The 24,174-nt window shown below is 43.0% G+C and overlaps 1 protein-coding gene and 2 long non-coding RNA genes across 4 annotated transcripts; 1 reads left to right on the top strand and 2 right to left on the bottom strand.

Moving 5' to 3' along the window:
* Positions 1 to 837: 837 nt before the first annotated feature.
* Positions 838 to 8,489, bottom strand: LOC132079627 (uncharacterized). 2 transcript variants are annotated; one of them, XR_009419436.1, is made up of 3 exons: positions 8,426 to 8,489; positions 7,277 to 7,469; positions 838 to 2,116 (listed from the first exon to the last, which is right to left on the bottom strand). It is a non-coding gene; the product is annotated as an uncharacterized LOC132079627 (long non-coding RNA). The 2 variants fall into 2 exon arrangements; XR_009419437.1 differs by lacking the exon at positions 838 to 2,116 and adding an exon at positions 6,251 to 6,969.
* A 3,711-nt stretch (positions 8,490 to 12,200) lies between these two features.
* LYSMD2 (LysM domain containing 2) lies at positions 12,201 to 22,246 on the top strand. The gene is made up of 3 exons (XM_059482458.1): positions 12,201 to 12,469; positions 15,760 to 16,097; positions 21,469 to 22,246. Exons 1-3 carry the CDS (start codon positions 12,272 to 12,274, stop codon positions 21,518 to 21,520), a joined length of 588 nt encoding a protein of 195 aa, XP_059338441.1. The 5' UTR covers positions 12,201 to 12,271; the 3' UTR covers positions 21,521 to 22,246.
* On the bottom strand, positions 13,181 to 19,864 carry LOC132079698 (uncharacterized). Its single transcript, XR_009419441.1, has 4 exons — positions 19,780 to 19,864; positions 18,386 to 18,511; positions 17,440 to 17,498; positions 13,181 to 13,576 (listed from the first exon to the last, which is right to left on the bottom strand). It is a non-coding gene; the product is annotated as an uncharacterized LOC132079698 (long non-coding RNA).
* Positions 22,247 to 24,174: the final 1,928 nt, after the last annotated feature.

Genomic DNA, 24,174 nt, shown 5'->3' with positions numbered 1-24,174 from the left:
TGGGAAAAAGCAGTTATTTTTTGGACAGAAACATAGCAAATATTCCCAAAAGGTCCACAACTAAAACTGCTGACTCCTACTTTGAAACAAGTCTAATAGCTGCAAACAACCATAGATTTAAAAGGTCACTGCATAATCCAGTCTCAGTGATTAACATTTTCCTTTTTCGTTATGACTACACTAAAATAATGATCTCAATTCACAGGATGATTAAACACTTATTAATTTATTGCTGTAAAATAGGCTGAGGAATCTTTGTATATCCAAGCTAGCTGAAGTGTAGCTCACACAACCTTATCATTCAAGGTGCCAATTAAAACAAAACAAAAAAAAAAAAGTTCTTTTCCAAACTCAAAATAAGTTGAAATAATTGTGAAATAAGATTCCAATTTTAGTATCTACTTCAGAGCCAGCATCTCAAAACTACTTGCTGAACATGATCCTGCTAATTTGACGCATTCATTATTGCCCTAGGAGGCAGATAATTATTTACTACAAGAGTCCCCCTGCTGCTCCAGCCATTTGTACAAATATTCACTGTGATGAGTGACTGCACTTGATATGTGAAAAGTCTGCAACTTCCCAGAAATTATGCCCTCAGAGCCACTTGATACCCAGTTTTATCTTTCTGTAAAAAACCACTGTTTTAGCAGACTTCCCCTGTTTTTTCTTAGCTTTCATTTATTTCTCAGCACTAACTTGGACATGAACAGACATCTCCATCAAGAAAAAGAGCAATCAGTCTGTAATCTGGAGTAATATTCTACTCCAAAGAAGTTATTTTCTTTTCTTGCATTGTGTACTTTACATTTCAAACTAAGGTATTGCCTGAGTGAGCAGAAATGTACTGATAGTATGAAATGCTACTTTTAACGAAGGAAAATTAACCTCTTATCCTGACAGACAATTAAACCAGTAAGCAATGAAAGCAGATGGCAACTATGTCACATTGCTTAAGAGAGTAATATATTCAGTACTTCTTGTTCTTCAATTCATGCATTAAACACTGCTGGTCAGCTTGCCAAATTTAATCTGTACCACTAAACACATGGAAGTGGGGTGAGCAGGAAAGGAGTCCAGCCAGCTCTTTTTGCAGCTTCACATTACCTCACATTATGCTGAAGGGGACAGAGGCAACAAAAGGGTCTGAACACCCATCCCACAGTGTCATCCTCATTCCTGGGGATCCACACACAATGAGACCCAAGTCTTGATAATAATTTCTTTTTTCTTTACAAAGTCATTGGAGAGGCACAGACAGAGGTTTAGAGAGAGCTTGGCTCCAGAGGGCTGCTCTGGCTCTACTCCTGACATGTGCTTGAAGTCCTTGAGCTTCTGATCCCAGCTATGGAGCTGTGCAGGTGAGTGAGCTTCAGCTTTTGTACATACAGGGTCAAGACACAGCTTTTGATTTATTTCTCTTTTCATGGGATTCCTTTACCCCTTTTTTGTGTCCTTCACCTCTCCCCACTTTTTTAATGTGGCACGCTTCTCTAGAAGCAAGGTGCTGAGCAATATGTAAATAAACAAAGGCATCACTTAGTGGTGCCATGTTAGTGATCACACTGCATTTTGTGATGGAAAAATGCACCTTGGCAGCTGTACCCAGTGTAACAAACAAATAGGCTGCAGGGTTTTATATGACTTTACAACAAAGGCAATCTTGAAACTAAATGCTAATTAATTCCCTGATTGCTTCCTAATGAATAACCTCCTTGGGATTCTCACCAGGAAGCAGCAGAAGATTGATTCTGAGAAACTGAGGGGACCTTTTTGGGCTCTTCACATGCGTGGAGTTAGGAAATGATTCAGAGCACCTTGAAAGAACTGCTTAACAGGAAAGATGATGTGAGGCAAGTTCCAGCAAATCTGTGTGACTAAGAACAGCACAGGTATTTGCATAAACTCTTTGGGCTCTTTCAGGTAATTGGCTCACTTGCCACCTTGAAAATATTTGTTCAGCTGCTACCACTGACAGGGCTCTCACAGGACAAGGTAGGTCTCACACACAGCTCTGTTCAGGTGAATTAGCTGATGGCAGCAGCTTGTTCTGCAATTCTTCCACTCCATCAGGCTGATGGCCAGCAGGGGAGTTCATCTCAGGAAAGTGAAAATCCTGGTGCCAGAGAATAAAGCGACAGATTGGAATGGTCTATTTTAAAAAAGAGCTGCCATGTCTAGTTAGTGTCATACAGAGATTCACTGCACACTAACAAATGGATGTTGGACTGAGCTTGGAAACTAAAGCCAAAAGTATATGGAGTATTTCAGCCAGAAAAAGGAAGAAAAAAAATGTTTTTCTGCACTAAATTGCAGGGAGCAAACATTCCTATTTTACTGATATTCTCCATTTTCCTCACTTAAATTTATTTCATTATGTTTTTAATTCATTATGTTTTTAAGGACACAAGACAAAATTTGAAATTCAAGGGAAGCAAAAAGGATTTGATCTAAGCAGCAAGAAAATCAACGGGCCCCCATTCAATACAGGTTTCACCTGAAGGGATTAAATGTATCAAAATGTAATAATGTCTATTAGAAACAAAATGTGAAATATAATGTAACCAGTACAGCCTGGCTGAAAGAGAGTCTGCCTCCTCCTGCTGCAGCTCTGGCCAGTTAATGCCTTCATTTACAAGTCGGGAGAAAAGCAACTACCAGGAGCTACCATTGTCCAGAACTCTACACACATACAGCCCAGACACTGACATTGGCATCTCACCTACCCCTGGTTTAATATCAGACATAACCACTGCTTCAGGCACTCCCAGTGACTGACCTCCAATCCAGAATCAGCTGCCTGTAACATCACCTTGCAAGTCTGGAACTCCTCTTTGAAAATCCAGAGCATGAAGTAATATGTATACCTGGTTTCTAGTGGAATAGTCTGGGCATTTCCTTTCTGTACTCTCCCCTGTGGCAATAATGCCCCAGACTGTCTTCCCATACTTCACTGTGTTTTCATGGAATTTCAGAAGTGCTGGGTAAAAACAGATGAGGTGCTTATAAACCATTTGAAAAAACCACATTTTATGCCCAGCATCAGCATCTTAATTAAGGAGCTCTCAGCAACTAGAAATAGAGACGTAAATAATTTCTGAGAGAGTTTTTAAGTACAAGAAGCATTTAGCTGAGCCAAATCATCAAGGAAATTATTTAACTGACAGTGTTTGACAGAGATATTTCACACAGAGCCTCTCAGAAGCCTTCATATACTCATACAAGCCACGTATTCATAGACATATAGGCAGAACTATTGCTAAGAACAATCACCCAAAGGATGGTGAGCAAGAATTAGCTGGTCATTGCAGCAAGCACCAAAATAACCAGTCCTGAAAGACTCCCTAGAAGGGACTCTGCATCTGAAATTACCTCACTTTCTGTCTTCACTTAATCTGAGTTCACAAGTCATAGTGATACTTGAACAAACAAGCCTATCCCTAATTATGTGTGTTAATGCAGAAGAAATTATGGTATTTGCATATTGTGCAGGATGACAGAAGTATACAGTACCTAGGAAAAGCACTATCTTCTGTCCTTATGAAAAGATGAGAACATGAGAATATTCCAAATAGGACACACTTAGGTACTTGCCAGAAGAGTTAATTACATACAAGTAGGATTGTATATCCCTTTGGACAATTGGTCTTCAGTGAAGCACAGAAACATGGAGTGCTCCTCAAATACCCTGGGAATGCTAAGAACAAAGTCCTCCCAAAAGGCACCTCTCCTTTCACATAAAAACCCTTCCTCGTTCTTGCTTTTTCTTTTTACCTTGCAGGTAAAACAAGTCACATGCTGACACAGTTTTCAGTGGCCCAGAAAAACAAATCTGAGTAAAACCAGCACACTGAGCCACAACTTACTGGCTGAGGAGCCAGAGTCCTTATGCTGCAAAGGCTGCAGCCTCTGGCACAGAGACACAGAATAAAGCTCAAAGCAGTAATGCCTCAAATTGCTTTACCACAAACCACCTTTGTCCTTTTATTAACTCCTGATGTTGTATTCCAACTTAATATACTGTTGGGGTGCTCTGGAGCTCACTCAGGACCTTCACACAGGCCCTTTGCTACATGACCCAGAGAGCACAGTGGAGGGACTGCTCAGACAAGCTCAGAGATCTTTACCCTGTCACAGAAAAACACTCTTCTACAAACAGTTTCTATGTTAAAACCTTGAATTCATGTAAGGAAACAGTATAACAGGTTGCAAGAAATAATAATATAAACTAAATTTAGAGGGCTTGTGATCAGATAAACATATCAAAACATCACATTCCTTCAGAATTACAGTTTTCCATCTGCTTGTAAAAGCTGAGGACACTGTTGGTGTTGGAGTTCCAGCTGCTGTGCCATAGCATTGCTTGGAAATTTCCAACCAGTTCCTGCACAGAGCAGGCTGAGCAGCTGCTCCCGCTGGGTGCTGGCTCTGCAGCCGCTGGTGCTCGGGGCCACCAGGAACATTCATCCCCCTCAAAGGGGCACCGGCCAGGCAGGAGAACAGCTCGATCTCCCATCGGGATCAATCAGCTGCTCGCCACTCGAGGGCAGCATTTCAGTAAAATAAAAAGACACGGGAAAAAAAAAGGAAGGACGCCAAACTGCCGGACTGTGTTAGCTCACCACGAGGATTTTGTTTGCAGGCTGATCTCCAAGCTTCCTGCAGCTATTTAAACAGGGAGGCAATATGAGCAGAGAACTGAAGTGCAAGCAGTGAAGGAATACGAGGTCAATACCAGATAAATCTGAGCAGAGACTGTACAGGCACGTTTGTTTACAGAGGGCTTAGCCACCTAAAGGAAAAGCAGAAGCACCCACACCCAAGTCTCCCACCCCCCTCCAACAGAAACATTTCATCCAAGAAAGGGAAAAAGTTTCACTCAGAGCAGCCAACTCTCTTTTGACCAGACCTGAGAAAGTTCTTGTACAATAGTGATTTAAAAGTTAAGGAGCAGCACCCAGCAACAGTCAGGGTACAAAACAATGACCCACTTGGACCATCATCACCTCTTCACTTCCAATAATGCCATGGCACTTCTAGGGCCAGAAGCCTGTAAAAAACAGGCATGAATACTGCTGGTTCAGTGCGCCACTTACAACAGCTAAAAATAGTCAGAGGCCAAAAACATGCTCCAGCTTTGGACACTGAATGACAACACGGGCTACGAGGCCAATTAGGTCAAATTAAAATACACCAACAGAAAGAAAATAAACACTGGTAAACTTTGGCTGGAAGGCAAAGAGGGCTCTTGGAATAGAAATTTGCTACACAGCTTCACATGCACTCCTGTAATTGTTTTGCCTTCTTATTCCAGAGCAGCTTTCCTTCACACAAGGACAGGCTGCTCTCAGAGGAGTGTCACAAGGGCCACCACCTTCAGGCCTGGGGTGCTGTAGTCAGAGGCATCCTCTGCACTCAATAAATGCAGGTGATTTCAGAAGTGACTCACAGCACATCAACGAAGCTGCCATTAATATCCACGTTACATCCAGATTTATTGTGTTTGTTGTTTTTTAATCAAAAGAGGCTAAAGTAGGCTTAATTGCACTGAATCTGAATTCAGCAGGAAAAGGAAGATGCTGTTGTTCACAGGGCACCAGCAGGCTCAGCAGACATGGCAGAGTGGGATCAGGGTGAGGATCCTGTGTATCCAGCTGTACCTGTGTTGTAGGTGCATGTGAACAAAGGAGGCTTCTGGAAAGCAGCTCTTGGCATGGACAGCTCAGGCAATGTGAATAGAAACACACAGAAGCTAAATTAAAAACATGTTGGAACTCAGAAGCATCCTGCAATGGCTAACTGGCAATTTGACATTCATTTCACTCCAGAAACTGAAATCAAATATCCTATCATGAGGTCCAATGATAATGGAATGGCTCAGAAGGTTCACTGTTCTTCACACACACTTAACTCCATGTTTTCAGCACTATTTCTGCCCTCCTCCCCTTCCAAAATGAGCATGATGTGCTGCCATCAGCCTGCAGCAGTGTTTACACAGACAGCACAGATTAGTAACATCAGGCAATTCCCCCAGCAAATCTCTGAGGCAGCTCAGGAGAAAAAAGGTGCATTGCCAATGTGTCCTGTCACTAATGTGCTACCCAGTGCAAAAGGAAATGTGCCACTGAGGCATTGTGAAGCAAGTCAACACTGAGCCATCTGCTACACATAATCTCAGGCTGTACCTCATCAGTGAGGCATGAATGGAAAGAAGGCTCTAGCCTGACATTTTAGCTCTAAATTGAGTACATTTAATCCAGGAGTCATTGAAGGACAGCAGTTACTGTCCCGTGGCACCTTCCTAACAATTGCTTCTTAATGTAGAACAGTGATTTATGTAGTTTATGATGTTTAAGGATATATATGATGATGATGATGCTGCTCCAAATGTTTCCCCCTTCTGCACTGTTGGCTTCACTGCCTGATAACTTATTAACCAGAAAAAGCTGCAATGAATTTGATTTCAAGGATTTTATGACTTCAAGGAAAAAGTTGATAAACCATGAAAAGGGTATAAACAAAATATGAGCAAAAAGAAAGCCTGAAGGCCAGAGACTGTCCCTGAAGAGCCAGTGGAGAGCTTGTCCCACACTCCTCTAAAGCACTGCCAGCAGAAGCTCCCTGCCTGCCAGGTCCCTCATGCTGTACTGAAGAGTGGCTGCTGGCCCCATGTCCCAAGGACATGGATGGTGTCCTCTTAGACTGAGATGTGCAGAACATGGGGATTCCATTCTACATATTCAGCCCTATTTTCAGTGAAAACAACTACAAAATTTCCAAGAATCACCTGTCCTTTCAACATGCACAGGTAGAAAGCAAATATCAGTCAAAAGATGTAGTTAAGAAGGAGAGACTGAGTGGTACCATCGTTTTCCAGAAGGTCACACCAAAAACCACAGGGTTGGAGTGTTGCAGCAGCTCTCTAGCCACAGAGAGAAACAACTCTCCCAGGCATTGTCCTGGGGAAAACTGTGAGAAGACCAGAGAAAAGAATGAGAAACAATTCTTATCTTCACTTGCTGCACCTGTTGGTGTGAACAGGTGCAATGTGTTATGGAGATTTGTTTACCAAAGGGTGGTTTCTTAATTGGCCAGTGGTGATGGTGTTTAGATTGAAGGACCAGTTAGGTCCAGGTGTATCATAACTGTCTATAAAAAGCAATAGGCTTCTTAATAATAAAGTTTATTGATCAGCCTTCTGAGAATCATGGAGTCAATGCTAATTATTACCAGTTTGGAGACACCCTGCAATGACATTGGAGGAAACAGAACATACCTGTGACCGCAGAAGCCAGCCCTTGCCATGGGACCCAAACTGGTTTCATCCTCTCCTGTGCAAGATTGCTCCTCCCAGAATGGGACTTGCAATCCTCACGTTGCTAAGTGGCAGATGATGGACTAGTAAAGCTGGAGGCAATGAAGCATGAATAATCCTGCACCACAGTCCAGCTTAGAAAAATATTCTGGCTCTGCAAATGGTAAGGAAGGGGAATTAATAAGACTTCACTAGAACTTGATACAAAACTAAAAAAGCTCAAAGAGCCCAAACCCAGCGCATATTGCAACATTGTCTTGTAACCTTAATACAGAAACCCACAGTAACCCCTGCTAAGAGCATTAAATATTAATAATGGCTCCCAGCTGCTACTGCTACATAATGGGCTTATTTTGATGAAGAAGATGTGCACATCTTAAGTAATGTGCACCAGATCAGATGATCCTACTTTCCTTTTGAAATTGATGCAAGACCCTCTCTCCTTGCTGCAATTAATTGAAGAACCCAGGGCTATTATTCTTAAAAGGCAGGATTTGTCTCTGATCTTTGTCCTACATTACATAATTTTTTTTTTGTCAGAGGTTACAACATGAGCAGAGGTGGATGGTTTAGCTTGATACACCACTCATTACTAGAGGGCAGCCTTCTTTTCCTCTGTACTGTCCTAATTAGTGCAAATCTGCCCACAAGGATAGGTTTTCCATTGTTCTCTGTCCTACATCAGTGCAACTATTATAAATGGTAATGTTCCTAGCTTGCATCACCATAAACAAAGCTAGGAAATGCTCAGTTTCCATTTATCCTTTACTAAGCAAGCTTGGACTTCTTTACTGGCAAAGGAGGTGATGAATAGCTGACCACTAACAGAGTGATTAATTAGCCAGAAGGCATTTTCCTCTCTTCTCTACTTACTTTGCCATCAAATTATATGGCCGCTGTAACTAGACTGAGCTGATATTGATCTCTGTTTTAGAAGATGCTGACTGTAGTCTGCTGATTCATATATTTTTTAAAAAATCATGATCACTGTGCACTTACTGATCTAGATGTGAATGGTTCTCAATGATAAAATGGCATCTAGACACCCAATACTTGTGATCTTATCACAGGGGTCCCATACTGTTGTATCCTTATCACAAAGTTCCATACCTTCTTGCTGCTCCTCATGGGCAGCTCCTCAGAGCACTACCTCTTTCTTCTTCACAAAGCAGCCACTGACTCCTGTTCACCTCTCACCCAGCCACCCCACTCTTTTATAGCATCTTCTTCTCATTGGTTACAGCTGTGGCCTGTTAAAGTCAGGCCTGCTCCTAATATTTGATAATTGGCCCAGCTGCAACTCCTTAGGGGTGAGATTACTTTCTACACTATCTTTATTTTCTTATATTCTGTCCCCTTACAAATACTCACTGGAAGTAACACAGACTTAAATACAGTTGGTTATTTAGAAGATTCACCATGAAGCAGTACTAAAAAGAAAACCCTCATCCCCAGAAATTCAGAATGACAGAAGAGGCAGCAAGTTCCCAGACTTAATGATTCACTAGAGCTACCATTAACTACTACTGCATAAGTAAATATTGAAATATATCTTTTCTGGCTTTGACCAATTCCTGTCAAAAGTTTTTTTGTAAGAATGCAAAACTAATATTATCTAGGTCTGAACATGTCCCCAGGGGGAAAAAAATGCAGAAAGGGACCTAATCTTTTTCAGTCTCAGCTCTAATTAAGCCTTAGGTTGGAAGACAATCCACTCATCTTGGTTGAAGTTTAAGAAATGAAATCTTTCACTCCTAAAAGTGTGTTTGTAGTGTTTGCAGCTGCTGTAGTCACAGCAATAATCCCCCAAAGGTGAAATGAGTAGCAGATGTAGCAATGTCCGCAGCCACCCTTGGGACAATGAGGAGTGAGCTCTCTGTCCCATGTTAGACTGATGAGTGTCGAGTCCAATCCTCAGATTTGTGACTTCAGTGAGCAGGAAATGGGTTTGGACAAGGAGAGCTCCTTGAAACTGGGAGCTGATTAGGGGAAAGGGATCACAGATGCAGTAACAAGGAAACAGCAAAGACAGAAGAGAACAAGGGAAAGGAAGTGGAGTCTGTAGTGCCATGAGGCTCCCTGAACAGAGACGGTCATGATCAGTAAATTCAAACTCTGGAGGGAACTGGGGAGCTGAGAATCCCCAGGCTACGGCAGGGACTCTCTAATGTGAGAGGACACAATGATTTATCAGGATGGTTTAGTGTCCTGACACTGAATAGTCACACCTTGAGGGGCAGGTAACCCTTCCCTCTTTCTGCCTGCTAGAGGATCTCCACTCTTCTGGGGTCAGACAGAATTTTTAAAATGAAGTGTCACTAGCAAGATACTTCTAGTTTCTTCTGTAACTGAATGCAAATTAGAAGATACAGGTAACAATGGGTTGCCTAAATAAAGATCTTGCTCAAATTTCTAACTCAGTCTTTGGTTTAGAGGGTATTCACTTCACGTCGAAAAAGAAGCAGTCAGCTAATCAGATCAAGTATCTTGGCAACACCCCAGATGCAAATGTTCCTCTGGCTATAATATGGATTTTCAGATAAGAAACAAAGATTGCTGACACAAAGAAAGGACAACCCAGCAAGTCCAGAAAAAAAACCCCTCACCTACCCTTGAAAAGGTTTATTACTAAAATAAAGCTTTCAATATTAAAATACCTGTGGTATCTTTATACCACTGCAAGGGATGCTTCTGCTGTTGTCAGAATTGTGACAGCTGATTTAAAGTGTATTGCACACACTTTCATACAAATAGAGTTTAAGATAACATTAGAGGGAATAATACTGTCTAATATTAGTGTACCTGTCAAGCACATTTCCAAACTAATTGAAATTGCATGTTCATCTGATTGTATCACTAATGTTAAACATTTCCATTTTCTCAAATTGCAGCTCCCCTTTACTAAAAGCCATTTTAGCTGAGGTAACTGGTCTGAGTAATTCCAGCTCTAGGCAGGCATCCAGATGTTTGTAACTTCCATTAATCAGCCTGAAGAGGCTGAAGCTGATCTATGGCTCCACACTGCACACACAGTGGACATTTTTAATAAATGCTGACCTGCAGTTCAGCTCTTTGCTAGGTGGGCCATGGCTGAAGTGCTGATGCAATTCTGCAGATCAAGTTGTTTCACAAGGACTTGAAAGCACTGAGATGTCACAATCTGGTGCTCACTTTCTATAGCTGTTATAAACTCAATTGGGCATCCCTAGGGGAGCCTCCAACTTCCCAAATATATTGTAGACTGCAGAAAAAATTAAACTGAGCCTTTTCTTGCCATCAGTTTGTAGTCTCTTGTACTGCTCTGGTCTGTCTGTGCATGGCCTACAGTCCCTCTGCTCAGGATTGTCACACTGGCTTCTCATGTGATGGTGAGGTGCTGATATGTCAGCCCTTATCAGCAACTTGTGTGTCTTGCAAGGCAACTTTTGTATTTTCCTAATTTACGTCTGGAAACTTGTGGCCAGATTAACAATGTTTGTGAGATCTGTCATGATTTTTACACTCTATTATGTCAGTTGATGCTTTCTTTCTTTTGAGTTTTTTTGTGTTTTTTTAGTGGGGTTTTCTTCTTTTTTGGGGTTTTTTTTTGGGTTTGTTTTTTTTTTTTTTTGGGGTTTTTTTTTGGGTTTTTTTTTTTTTTTCAAATATTAGTATGAATACATACTGGACTGAGGAATGCTGAGGTTATGACATGCATGACTTTTTTGCTTAGGTTTAAGATAGAGATCTATCTTTCTACTTCACAGAAAATAAAATTACACCATGCTGGTGTTACACACACACACTTGCCAGAATCCCAGCTGATGCTGGAAGTGACCTTTGAGGAGGATCTTTTCCAACTGCCCTGGCACCTAGGCCAGGCTGTTCTGGACACTTCTGGGTATTTTGGTACTTATTATGTCTGTACAGGATGCACACATGTTCACCATCTATTTGTGACATACAGACTTTATTAGAAAGCTCCAGTTCAGCAATAATGGATCAGCTTTCCCAGCACACTGCCAGGTTTCTTGGTGAGAAGTACTCACTTAAGAACACATTACAATTAATTTTAATGTAACATGTTACTGCAATACCTGAAGGGAACTTACAGAAGTTAAGATGGGGAAAGACTATCTGCCAAGAGCCTGTAGTGACAGGACAATGGGGAATGGGTTCAAACTGTAAGAAGGTAGGTTTAGATTAGGTATTAGCAAAACATTTTTTACTGTGAGGCTAGTGAGGCACTGGAACAGATTCCCAGTTAAGTTGTAGATGCTCCATCCCTGGAGGTATTCAAGGCCAGGTTGGATGGGGCTTTTATCAACGTACTCTAGTGGGAAGTGAGAGGTTGGAACTGGGTGATCTTTAAGGTCCCTTCCAACCCAAACGAAATTATGGATCCCATGATTCTAAGTCACGAGTCTTTTTCCTCGAATGAATTTTCCCACGTCTTACTGTTTCAATAAACCTGGCATAATTAGACTCTCATATTTGTGCACTTATGCTCGAAGTCACTCCTTTTTACACTCTCTGACGGACCGCGCTACTGAGCCTCCCGCCGGCAAACGCGCTGGGGTCTGACCGGTCAGGGGCCCTCAGTGCCGGCTCTCTGGCAGTGTTACAGGGCAGGAGTGCGTTCCGCGACCAGCGTTCAGGGCTGCCCTCGGCCCGGGCATCGCCCCGGCCCGGCTGTGCCCAGGCCCAGCGGAGCCGCTCCAGGGTCGACTCAGCCCAGTCCCGGCCCAGCCCCAGGCCGGCTCCTCCGCTGCAGCGCGGCCCAGCCCGGCCCGGGCGGCGCGGGGCGGGCGCTCCCCGCGCATGCGGCCTCTCCGCGCCGGGCGGGGCTGCCGGGCCGAGCCGGGGCTTCCGCCGGGGCCGGGCCCGTGTCCGGCGCGCCGGGGGCGGCGCGGGGCCGGTGCCGGGGCGATGCCCGGGGCGGCGGCGCAGGGCCGCGGGCGCTGAGCGGGCGGCAGCATGGCCGAGGCGCTGCGCCAGGAGCCGGCGGGCGGGCCCGAGTCGGAGGCCGAGCTGTCGCAGCGGCTCGCCCGCACCAAGGCCCGCTCGTACGGCAGCACGGCGAGCGTGGCCGCGCCGCTGGCCGAGCGCTACGTGGAGCACCGGCTGAGCGCCGGGGACACGCTGCAGGGCATCGCCCTCAAGTACGGCGTCACGGTAAGGGAGCACCGCCGCCGGGGCCGGGAGCGGCGCTTAGAGCCGGAGAGTGGCCTGGGTTGGAAGAGACCTTAAAGATCATCCAGTTCCAAACCCCTGCCGTGGGCAGGGACACCTTCCCTAGTCCAGGCTGCTCAGAGCCCCATCCAGCCTGGCCTTGGACACCTCCCGGCACGGGGCAGGCACAGCTTCCATGGGCAGGCATCTCCTCCATGGCCTGGCGGCTGTAACCCTGGCTGCGGGAACACTTGGGCCCGAGGCGACAGCAAAAAGGTGTCCCGCAGGGCATTTCCCACACACAGTGGGCAGGAGACGGCGTGGGTGCGGTGTTAGTTTCGTTTCAGTATTTAAAATGCTGATATCGGAAGCGTGGCCTGCCCGGAGGGCCAGCACGCAGCGCTGGTGCCCGGGGCTGGCGGGGCTGGGACTGACAGCGCTGGGTTCTGGGCTGGGCAGGGGCCTGGGGAAGGGACTCACACCTGCTGCCACCCCATAAACCTGGAGCACACCGCTGTGCACCACTGCACTCACTGCAGGCTAAAATATACCATCAGTGTCATTAAACTTATCCTTAAAAAAGCATCGTTTTGAGCTTGATGAACAAGCTGTGACAAGAGAAGGAATTTCTTCCAGTAGCTTCAGGGCTAAACATTCTTCCATTGTGATCTGCCTACCAGTCCAGAGGTGAGGCACATATACCAGTGATTTGAAAGTGTTGCTGTTTTTCTGCTCACTTTCTAGGTAGAAAGTTCATTTCTGAGATAAATGTTGAAAGGCTTGCGCCAGCCTAGGACATGCAGAGTCCAATAAAGTCTACCAGCAAGCCCTTCTACTACCATTCCAGATGGAGCAGAAATCACCCACCCTGCTTCCTTCCCCTCACGTGGGGCCCATATTCCTGTCTGTAGCTTTGGTAGTCCCAACACAGAAAGTTGCTCAGGGCTGAGCAGCTGAAGAGGTGGCACTGGTACAGTCTGTGCCACTTTGACATCAGCTGCAAACAGCACCTTTCAGTTGGGCTCCTTCTAGAAGAGCTACAGAGGTTCTGACTGGAGTGACTTCTTTTCCTTCTCTTGGTCTGCAGGATCTACTGAAGCCTTCTATCACCTTCAACAATACAAATTGATCAGTAAAATAGTTTTCTAGGAAAAAGGCATTTTTAAACTATTTACAACACCCTTTCAGCTAAAGTGAAGTTGTGAATCAAACCTGTACAAACGCCTCTAAGTTGTGAACCATACATTTTGTTTGTGAGTTTGAGAAGTTTTTGCTGTGCTAATGATGTAAAATACATATGTTGGGATTTTCCCCCAACATCTAATTGGTTATTTGATTTAAGAAGTGTTCTGCTTAAGCCAGAGCTGCATCATTATAGACTGCAGTTGAGAGAGGTTGAACTGACCTGGAATTCCCCTCAGAGCAATGACAAGTTCAGCAGAATCAGCCATTATGTTTATGTTTTCATGGGTTTCAGCCCAGGGTAGGAAGGTATGCAAACACATTTGCTTTGAGCAAAATGCAGGCTGTTGTGTGTTCACACAATGACAAAGACAGATTTCCTCTAAAGAGTCCTTCTGTTTGCTTCCTGCATCATGTATTCTTGGCTGGAAGTGAGAGTTGTAATGGGAACATCAGAATTATCTTTGGCTGCCATTGCCTCCAGTATTGCTGGTTTAGGAGTTTCCCCTGTGGTTTTCCTCACTGGGAGCTAGTTTGTAGCCAGAGACATCCTGTCCAGTGGCTGCCTTTGCATGACTTGGCATAGACAGTTCAAGATAGATAAAAATACCAGGCTGGGGGAGAGGGATCAGTGTGCTTTGTTTGGCCTCATCCTCTGCCCCTCACCCCCTCCCCTGGATACTGTCTATTAATATTTAGAACTTGAATTTGGTGAATTTTCCTTTTGAGTAAATTAACACTTGAATTCATGTTTATGGTTCAGCCAATTTTTGGCTCAGTGCAAGTGCTGTATCCCTTCTGAGGGGAGAAGGATGAGGACTATATTTCACTGTCAGTAGAAGTAGTTTTGATTAATTAGCTCAGCACCAGTTTACAGCTTCAGTTAAAATATTAAACACGTGCTGAACCTTTTGCTCTTTCACTATGATAGATTTGTAGCTAATGGGCATTACCTCAGTTGTTCTAGCACTAAAAAAAGAAATCTCTTGTTAAATCCTGCTTTCCATACACCTCTGAATGTACAGAGTCACACTGAGTTGTGGGAGTTGTATTGCACATACAAAGTCACCTGCTCAGGGCTGAGGGATGTTCTTCTTGGAACCAAGTACTTTCCTTTTCATTATTGCTCAGTGCAAAGGTACAGACTTCCAAATGCTACCAGCTGGTATTTTAGGAAGAAATAACCAGAGGTAGAGTTACAGAGAAATAGGAGAGAGAATAGCAGTGCAGTGCATTATTTATCAGCTATTGAAGCATCAGCTTCCAACTCCCCTGCAGCAGGCTCTCAGTTTTCAGCTTCTGTATTGTATTTTTCCAGAAAAGCTCCAGCTAGTATTTTAAACTTTTTTTATACCCATCAAGACAGACAACTTATAGAGATTTTAACAATTAACATTTACATTAGAGCCATTAGAAGTCTCACTGAGGCCAAACTCTTACTGAGTCAGGTAAAGCTTCCTTTTTACTCTTCAGATGGTGCTCACCTTGGGAGAGAACTTGCACCATTACACTCTTTGAGCCTTACTAAAAATGGTTTCCCAGCTTTAGGAGCTGCAAGAGTAGTGATCGTCTCTTCTTGTGACACTGGATATTAGCTATTCAGTTTTTAAATGGGATTATTAAATCTAAGCATTTCAGCATTAAGTCATCTGCATCAACAGGTTGAACCCTCGTGGTAACTTTATCCCCCTTGTTTGGAGTCTGCATGACTTTTACCAGAGTTCACCTACAGGAGCTGCTAGCAGTTCTGAGCCTTATTCTAATGTAAATCCAAATCAAAAGTACATTTGTGACAGAATTTTTGTTCTTTGCCAGGCTGTTCCTGTGAGCCTGCATAGAGACTGCAAGACTGTTCAAGGACAGCACCTTTAGGTAGTGCAAGACTTTGAAAAAAGCAGTATTGTGGAGTCAAGTGCACATAAAGCTAGGGTGTTAGCAAGGCTGAAACAGAACATGCACTCTGAAATCACTTTGAATGCAAATAAATTCTCTCCTGAAATAATTGCTGCTGCAAAGAATTATTTTAACTAAGGGTTGTGTACTACTACAGAAAGTTAATGCTTTATACTTTGCCATAACCTAATAGCTTATGATTTTTCTATCTTTTTCAGATGGAACAAATAAAGAGGGCAAATAAACTTTTCACTAATGACTGTATATTTCTGAGGAAAACCCTGAATATTCCGGTTATATCAGAGAAACCATTACTGTTCAATGGACTCAATTCACTGGAATCTCCTGAGAATGAAACTGTTGACAGCTCCCCTTCTTGTGATGAAGGACTAGTGGCAGTTCAGGAAGAAAGTAGCTCTTCTCCCAGTCCTCCAGAGCCTGACAATCAGCCCACTGCACCAGAAGAATTATCTGCCAAAGATTTCCTACAGAGATTGGACTTGCAGATTAAGTTATCCAAACAAGCAGCCAGAAAACTAAAAGATGACAATGTCAGGTAAATGCCACTTTTGGTGTTAAACATTGTGATCTTCCCCTGAAGGCATTGCAGCTAAGCTGACCCCTCTGTGGGGTCTCAGCAGCTGTGGCTTTTATTTGTCAGCAGGAAGTGCCTGCTGTTCTCATGCACCAGGTACATTCAGAGCATTAGCAGGTGCCTTGTCATGGCAGCTAGAAAGGCTGCCTCACAACAGATTATTTGGGGAATACAAATACTATTTCATAAAAGCCAAAAGGCCAGGATTCTCCAAGATGTCTTGCTGTGTAAGTAGGCAACTATTTAAACAAAAACATAGTTTTGGTACAGTGCTAAGCAAAGGCTTATGAGGAAGCTGATTGTGTACAGCAAGGCATGATTCTATTTTTCTTTTGTCACAAATTGCCTCATTGTGTAAACATTCTCCATGACACAGTTTCAGTTAAGCTTTCCTATCTCCTTTCCCTATGCAGTTCACCCCACTTTGTGCATCCACCTATGCAGACTTCATCTTTTCTTCAGTATTTCCACAGCCAGGAGCTCTCACATATTTACTCATAGAAAAAGCAGTACTTTGTGACCTCTGTGCCACATTACTGGCACATATCCCCTTACCTGTGTAGGTATGCTATGGAGAGCACAGAAAGACTCAGAGCAAGAGTGGATTTCAGTAGTGTTTGTTTTCCATGTCCTTGGGACAAGCTTCCTCAGCTTGTTCACAATCAGTCTCTTGGGCTGCCTGGTATTCCCTGCAGAAATCCCCTCAGTGGGGGATGCTGAGGTGCTCCTCCTCACAATAAAAGGTATGACTGCAGGGGACTGGCACTCCTCTTATCAGAGAGATAAAGAGAAGTTATGCCAGCAGATATATGCTTTGCTTTTACTAATTTGTTCAATGCAAAACTTCAGCATCTTGGTTCACTTCACATGCTCTGATTTGAGGGCAAGCAGAGGGTAACATTTCAGGACCAAATTTATTGAGTATAGAATTGCATAATTTCTTTAAACTAAGAAATTATCTCAGCAATGTTAAAACTTAGTTCAGCAGACAAGTTTGAAGGAGAACAGTATATTGTATTTAGCTATTGAACAAGCCTCCTTTGGAGAAATATCCCCTCATACAACCCTCCATTGCCAGGACACTGCTTTAGAGTCTCAGGGAAGGCTGGAAGGCTTTCATATCTTATCACACTTGTCAGTTACTTTCTTTTGCATTGATTGCATGAAAGGGAAAATAGCTGTTGGAACTCAGAACCTTATCTGTGCAAATTCATCCACTTCCATTGTTATATTTGAAACACCATAGAGCACCTACCAAAATATGCTGCTGCTGACTTTCAGATCATTAGATGTATGTACTTACCACAGCTCAGAGTAGGTGTTGACCCAGCAGTTAAACTGCATAACAGGAAACCACAGTCCCTGCCAGAGGAAGGCAGTTATTTTAACATCCCTTCAAGAAAATAACATGCTAATTTGAAGAAGAAAATTCACTTAGACATTGCTGCACCATGAGCAGAGCCAATACAGTGGAAGTGACACTGCACAAACAGTACACTGCTGCCACTAATATCAATTTCCTATGCTACTTCAGTTACAAATTGGGAAATGTAGACCTGGTACCAAGTCACCTCCCAAGAAATAATGTATACAGGAGGATGAGTTATGTTCCCACCTCCTGTTCAGATTTAACAGATAATTCTGTTAAATGCATGTAGCAGATTTTTATTGGTCAGGATGTTACAGGAGGCATGGAGTACAGAGTTGCAGGCAGTCTGCTGAGCAGGATGTTGCCCAAAGCTTCTGAAGAGGAATAGCTTCCTGTGCATCTGATAGTCTTCATAATATTCCCTTCTACATCACTGCCCCTGGCTTTCATTTATGGCTCACAGAAACCATCCTTGCCCTGTCCTCTCCAACAGTTGGAAAGGACAGACCCCTTTATAGTCTGGCAGGAAGGGGCAAAGGACCAAAGTCAATGTTCACTCTGCAGAGAGTGGGAGTAGAGAGAGACCATTGCCAAAAACCTTGAAGGTACTTTTTAGCTGTGTACCATCAATGGTATATCTGGGTACAGACTGGAAGGTGGCAACATTCCTTTCTGTGCTCCAGCAGCTCCCCACAAGGCACCAGTTCTCCTTCCTGCCCAGCCCTTTCATGTCCCTTGCTTGGAGCAAGAAGCCTTTGGAAATTGGACAGCCATGTTAATAAACCAGCCTCATGAGTATGCAAGTTTTCCATTCTTAAAAACCATTTATGAAATTGGAGTGCTGTTTCCAGCTGCTCTGGCCTGTATTCAGAGGCCTTACCTTGTCAAGGCCTGTTTAAACCTGATGTGCCAACACTGCCAAATACTTCCATGCCTGCTTGAGAGTACCAAAGGAGCACCTGGAGTTCATCCACTGGCACCAAAAGGGACATTGGAGCTCACAAAACTGCAAGCAGAAGCAGACTGTCAGCTCATGAACTTAAAGAGCCATAACTTCTCACCATAGCATGAGCCTGATTTGACAGATGGTGAAAACCACACCTACTGAATTGCTGTTTACTGTAGGCTCCTTTAAGTTGCCAAGAAGGCATGTGCACACGTACACTGATTTGGATTAAACCACACACAGAAGTTTCATAGTCAGAAACTGCCCTGAGCTACAAAGGCATCTTAGAGTGAATTATATTGTTTAATTAGAACTCTTGGAGTCACTCCCTTAAGTGCTCTTAAAGGAATAAAGCTTAGGTAGAAAAATTGGGGAGCACATAGTTGCAGATTTAGACTAGATATTAAACTGTAATAGCTGTGCAAGCAGATGAGCATAAAAGGTTATGGAATGTGATCCACTCAGTTTGTGCCAGCTGCCTTTCACTATTAGAGTTTATATGAGCACATGGCTAAATCTACATGTCATAGTACCTATACTAGAGTTTCATTGAGCAGAAATTGTGAGTTAATGAGTCATTTATTAATCATGCATATTCACCCAAGATGCATCTCAAGGCAATAAAGCCTTTTTGTTTTGAGCAATGTTTTTATAGTAGGCCAGAAGAAATGCAAAAGGATTAAAACAGTTCTCTGTAGCATATGTTATTGATTCATTTATTTGTACATTAGGGAAGAATACTCATTGTAAAGCAATTGTGATAGTTTGCGAAAATACAGTGGTGCTTCACCTGTCTCAGAATGCTCTTACACTGAATCTGAAAATAACTTGAGTGGTGCTTTTTGTATCAGATAGTTGAACATGAGAAAGGCAAACCCCAGGTATCTAATGCAAGCTGTTTATAGAGTCTTTAAGATAGACTTAAACCATATACTGTGCTTCTGGAACAGGTCACATCTTTCTGCATTTGCCTTGGAGTGTCTAATTTTGAAAACTGAATTTGTAACTGAACAGAGCCTCTCTAATCAGTGATGGTGATTCAAGCCAGTATAACTGGTGTCAGTACAGGAACAGGACCTTATACTGTCGTTGCTCACTTGCCTTGACCTGAACCTAGGAAAGACTGTGGTGTTGAAGCCTTCAAAGCTCACAACTGAGCTAATTTGCCCAATAATTTTTCACCCTCTTTGGCTATCAGCGGAGAAAAGAGATGCCTCAACAGAGGAGGCTGTCTGTGGAGAATCCTTTCACACATCCCAAAACTAACAACTCAGATTGCTGCCTTAATTGTGCATTCTAGAAGCATCCAAGCATTTGAGTGTACTCACAGTCAGGTGTCCTTGCTCTTGCAGAAGTGGTTATTTGTGGCCTGATGCACACCACAGCTTGCAGGAGACTTCTTTCAGTTCCTGTAACTGCCTGGGCAGAGCGGCGACAGCAAACGGGAAGAGACAGCGCTACAGAGTGTTGTAATGCTGTGCTGCTCCTCCATCCCCTGAAGGCAATGGTGCTGTGACTTAGCACTCGCTATTTTAAACATCTTAAAAGTGAAGTAAATTGTTTGGTCATTGAACACACACACACTGCCATGGTGGTGCTTGTGGGTCACAGACCAGAGCTTTCTTACTTTACTGTCATGCCATGTATCATGGCATTGATGCATTATTAAAATTATAGTATTCCATGGCAGTTTTGGATGCAGAACTGGATATAATGGAAGATACTATATAAATGTATACAGCTATCTGCATCCTTGGTATTGGCTTGGTAGCATGAATAATGTAAATAGGTGTAGATTTGTAAGGAAGGCTAAAAGTCTGTTCTCAGTACTACTGTAACCACATATCCCTGCAATAACAACCAGTTTCATCCCAAACTTGTTTTTTAGAGGTTTCTGTTTTTGGCAAGATTATTTCAAGGCAAAGGACATATTATGCTTTTGGCTTAAAATGATCATTTTGCTGGGAAGACAAGAGACTCTGCTGTTTGGTTAGTTTGTAGGGTTCTGTTTTGGGGGGTTATATGAAATTTAAGTTGCAGCTAAATAATCATGTTTATTAGGGAAAAGTCTTCATGGTTTTGATATTGAAATATTTACTTTTTCCCTTATACCATTATTAGACTCTTTGAATAACTGTACCTTTGTTTGGAGGTACACACAGTATTACAAGCAATCCTTTCACAGTATAGCAGCTGTAAAGTCCTTCTGTTCTTGCCAAAGCACTGAACTTGGCTGCAGCTTTAAGGTTGGACTCTCAGGAACAAAACTATGAAGCTACAGTAGTACAAAGCAATGACCTTTGGGGAACTTGGCATCCTTGATGCTGCACTGCAATAGGTTTACATAACCCCTTTTTTTTAAAGGCAATATTGTCAGGTGAGCAGCAGGCAGACTGATTTTCTTGAGGATGTTTTAAAAGCAACATTACTTTGTTTTGTCCAGTTATTGCACTAACAATAGCAATTGGGAGCAGTTGGTTTTTCCTAAGAAAATCCAAGTGATCAGTCTCAATGGGGATTGATGTAAGGGAAGTGTACATCAGGAGCAGCTTGCAGCATCAGGACACAGAGCCACCCACAGCTATGATTGACTGCTCCTGTTCTTGTTTCATTTGGTCTCTCTGTCCCTCCTGCCATTCAAAATGTTGAAACAAACCTCTAACTAAGCTTTTTTTTTTTTGAAAGAAGAAATGAAAAGCAACACAGGAAGAACTCCAGCATGCCCTCCACCTTGCTATCCTTTAAGTTTTTCTTATAGATTTGATCAAAAATACTTTTTAAAATACATTCTGATGTTGCTGAACTTACACAGCTTTACTTGCTTTCAGCATTATGTTCTCGACATCTCAGGAACTTCAGAGATGTGTAAATTACAGTATTATACTACAAATATTCCTGCTAGGCAAGGCTGGCATGGCCTATTTTGACCCACTAGGAAAACTGATCACCTGCATTTTCATGGCAGCTTTACTGTTGAGAATGGTATGCTCCTGACCTGATGATCATTTTCTTTCTAGAGATGAGGAGGATGAGGAAGGTCCCTATGCAACTTCTTCATATCACCGGTAGAAGACAGACGTGATGGCCTGAAAACTCTCCATGAAATCAGTTCTTACAGAACTAAGCAGTCAATAATTCCAAACCCAAGTCTTTTGGACTCATCCTCTTGATGTACTTAAAAGAAGTCATGAATGGGTAATTGCACTGAAATTATGACCTCTTCTGCCTTCCATAGGTTAATGTCCTTATGTTATATCAATAAAAGGTTTAAGCCTTCCAAAACTAGCAATGGCCTTTCTACCCTTTCTGTGCAAACTGTAGCATGGTAGCAATTATATATCCCTGAGGTCACCTTTATGCAGGATGTTGATCTTTAGTAAAGATTTTGTAAATACTTGTTAAAGTGAAATTTGTTTTAAGTATTTAAAAATATTAAATAAGTTTGCTTGTAAATGACAAATGATGGAAGTAATAGGAATTTACTTATTCTGCAAACATAGGCAAGTTTACTGTGAAAGTTTTGTCTACTTCAGGGCTGCAGAACTTGCCTGTAAACCTTGTATGTGTCTATGTGTGGTTATGATGTATTCCTAGAAAGGGGAATTCAGCTTGTGTTGATAAATTAAAGCCTTTTTGGTTGAAGAACTGTTTGCATATTGGATTTCTACTCATAAAAGGGATGAGTTACACAAGAGGTTTTTTTTGTGAGATATGACATTGGAATATCAGATGTGTGTTCTTGTGTGCAGTTAAATTTTGTGTGGTTTTAATTTAATAAAATATCAAAAAGACTGATGTGTGTGTTCATAATGAAGTCAGTTTGGTTTTAGCCTGTTTTTAGGGAAGAATGGTTTGTCTAGTTTCATGAAGTATTAGACAGCAATTTCAGGGTAAATAATGTTTTTACTCTATCCATGTAATACACCCTCCTAAGTGAGACCTGCAAGAGCTACCTGCCCTAGCTGTGCAGTTTGTTAAGATGAATAAGAGGCACATTACCAAGCCTTCCCTGTTCTGAGAAGATGTGCCAGTATTCTGGTATACAAGTGGACTCTACCTGCAGCTCAGGGACCCAGAGTGCAACCTGCAATCACTCTTGCCCTGAAGTTAGGGTATTAAGAACTTGTTAAACATCCTAGATTTATTCCCCAAGGATTCCATAAACTTCACAAAAGTTTTGTCATTAAAGATCTGATGGATCCCAACTGAAACAGAAGCAGTTTCCTACCACTTAGATCATCAGTATCACCCTAGAATAAAAAGTTTTCAGCAGTATGTTAACAGGGAAACAAAAGAGAAAGTTTCATTCACTTCCTAAAAGCAGAAGTAAAAATTCAAAGCTCAGCAGGAACTGACTGCTTTTACTGCTGTACCTAGGGTTAGGGTTAGTTAGAACCACAGAGTCCAGAGCTGCAGGCACGGGGCAGCCGCCAAAGGCGTCCTGAGGAGAACACAAAACTGCCACAACACGGCTGCCTCCACAGAGCCTTCCTCAGAAACAGCCCTAGGCTGCTTTTCCTGTCCTCAAGAGCAGGTGTGCAGTGGCACACAATATAAGAAGAACAGAAAAAGCTTAGAGTTGAGAAAATAAGTCCTGATTTTTCTTCAAGAGACTGGTGGATTACCTTTTTGTCTTGTATCTTTCTTAGATTGAGAGTGTATCTATGTCTTATACAATTGTAACTTCTCTTGTTGCCATTTAATTTCATTAGAACATTACAAAGCCAGAACCAACTACTTTTCTAAAGGCTGCCCTAGCTTCAAGCCCAGCTATATTTTATTATTCCACAGAAAAATGTAATCCTTTTCTTTTGGATACCTGCTGTAGTGATATCCCCAGTGCTCCAGCACAGCCAGGCTGGGAGTTCTTTGCCAAACAGGCCAGAACAGCTCCCTAACACAGGAGCACTGCATCTCCTGCCTCCCAGACTGGGCTGCCCAACCTCTGGAAAGCCACAATTCACTTGGGCCTTCCGAGGTCAGAGCTGTGCCTGTGGGCTGCAGGACCTGAAGGACACACAGCATTTGCACCTGTTTTCCCCAACAGAAAACTGCCATAGCCTCAAAAAGCTGGGCAGTGGATAGAAAAGATGCATTCTCTTTGATACACAACAGCAGCCTTGTACTGCTTCTTGTGCTTTAACCCCAGCTGGCAGCTCAGCCCCTCACTCCCCCCAGAGATGGATGAGGCAGAGCACCACAAGGGTGAAAGGCAGAAAACTCATGAGTTGAGATAAAGCCAGTTTAATAGGTAATGCAAAAGCTGGGCATGAAAGCAAAGGAAAGGAATTCATTCAGCACTTCCCATGGGCAGGCAGGTGTTCAGCCATCTCCAAGAAGGCAGGGCTCCACCCTAGGTCAAGGTTATTTGGGAAAACAAACATTGCCAGTCTGAACACCCCTTCCTCCTCCTTCCCCAGCATTACACACTGAGCATGGCACCACACAGTTTGGTGTTATCATCTTATTGCAAAGCTCCCATACCTTCTTGGTAATTTCTCATGGACATCTCCTCACAGCACTGACTCCTTCCTCCGTACAGCACAGCCAACAAACCCCAGCTCTTTCCTCACCCAGCTAACCCACTCTTGTATGGCACTCATCCTCATTGGACACAGCTGTGGCCTGTTAAGGGCAGGCCTGTTCCTAATCTTTGGTGATTAGTACAGCTGCAGCTCCTCAGGGGTGAGATTACCTTCTGCACTATCTTTGTTTTCTTATAT

Source organism: Ammospiza nelsoni, chromosome 14, assembly GCF_027579445.1.
Source record: "Ammospiza nelsoni isolate bAmmNel1 chromosome 14, bAmmNel1.pri, whole genome shotgun sequence".
NCBI classification, from domain to species: domain Eukaryota; kingdom Metazoa; phylum Chordata; class Aves; order Passeriformes; family Passerellidae; genus Ammospiza; species Ammospiza nelsoni.
Note: the sequence above shows the minus strand (reverse complement) of the source record. Positions and strands in the feature narration are given on the sequence as shown.

Bases quoted from the DNA above. Each gene is read 5' to 3' on its own strand.
- LYSMD2 (XM_059482458.1), top strand. From the start codon at position 12,272: ATGGCCGAGGCGCTGCGCCAGGAGCCGGCGGGCGGGCCCGAGTCGGAG. The intron at 12,470-15,759 runs GTAAGGGAGCAC...TATCTTTTTCAG, and splicing joins CCCTCAAGTACGGCGTCACG to ATGGAACAAATAAAGAGGGC. The intron at 16,098-21,468 runs GTAAATGCCACT...TTTTCTTTCTAG, and splicing joins CTAAAAGATGACAATGTCAG to AGATGAGGAGGATGAGGAAG.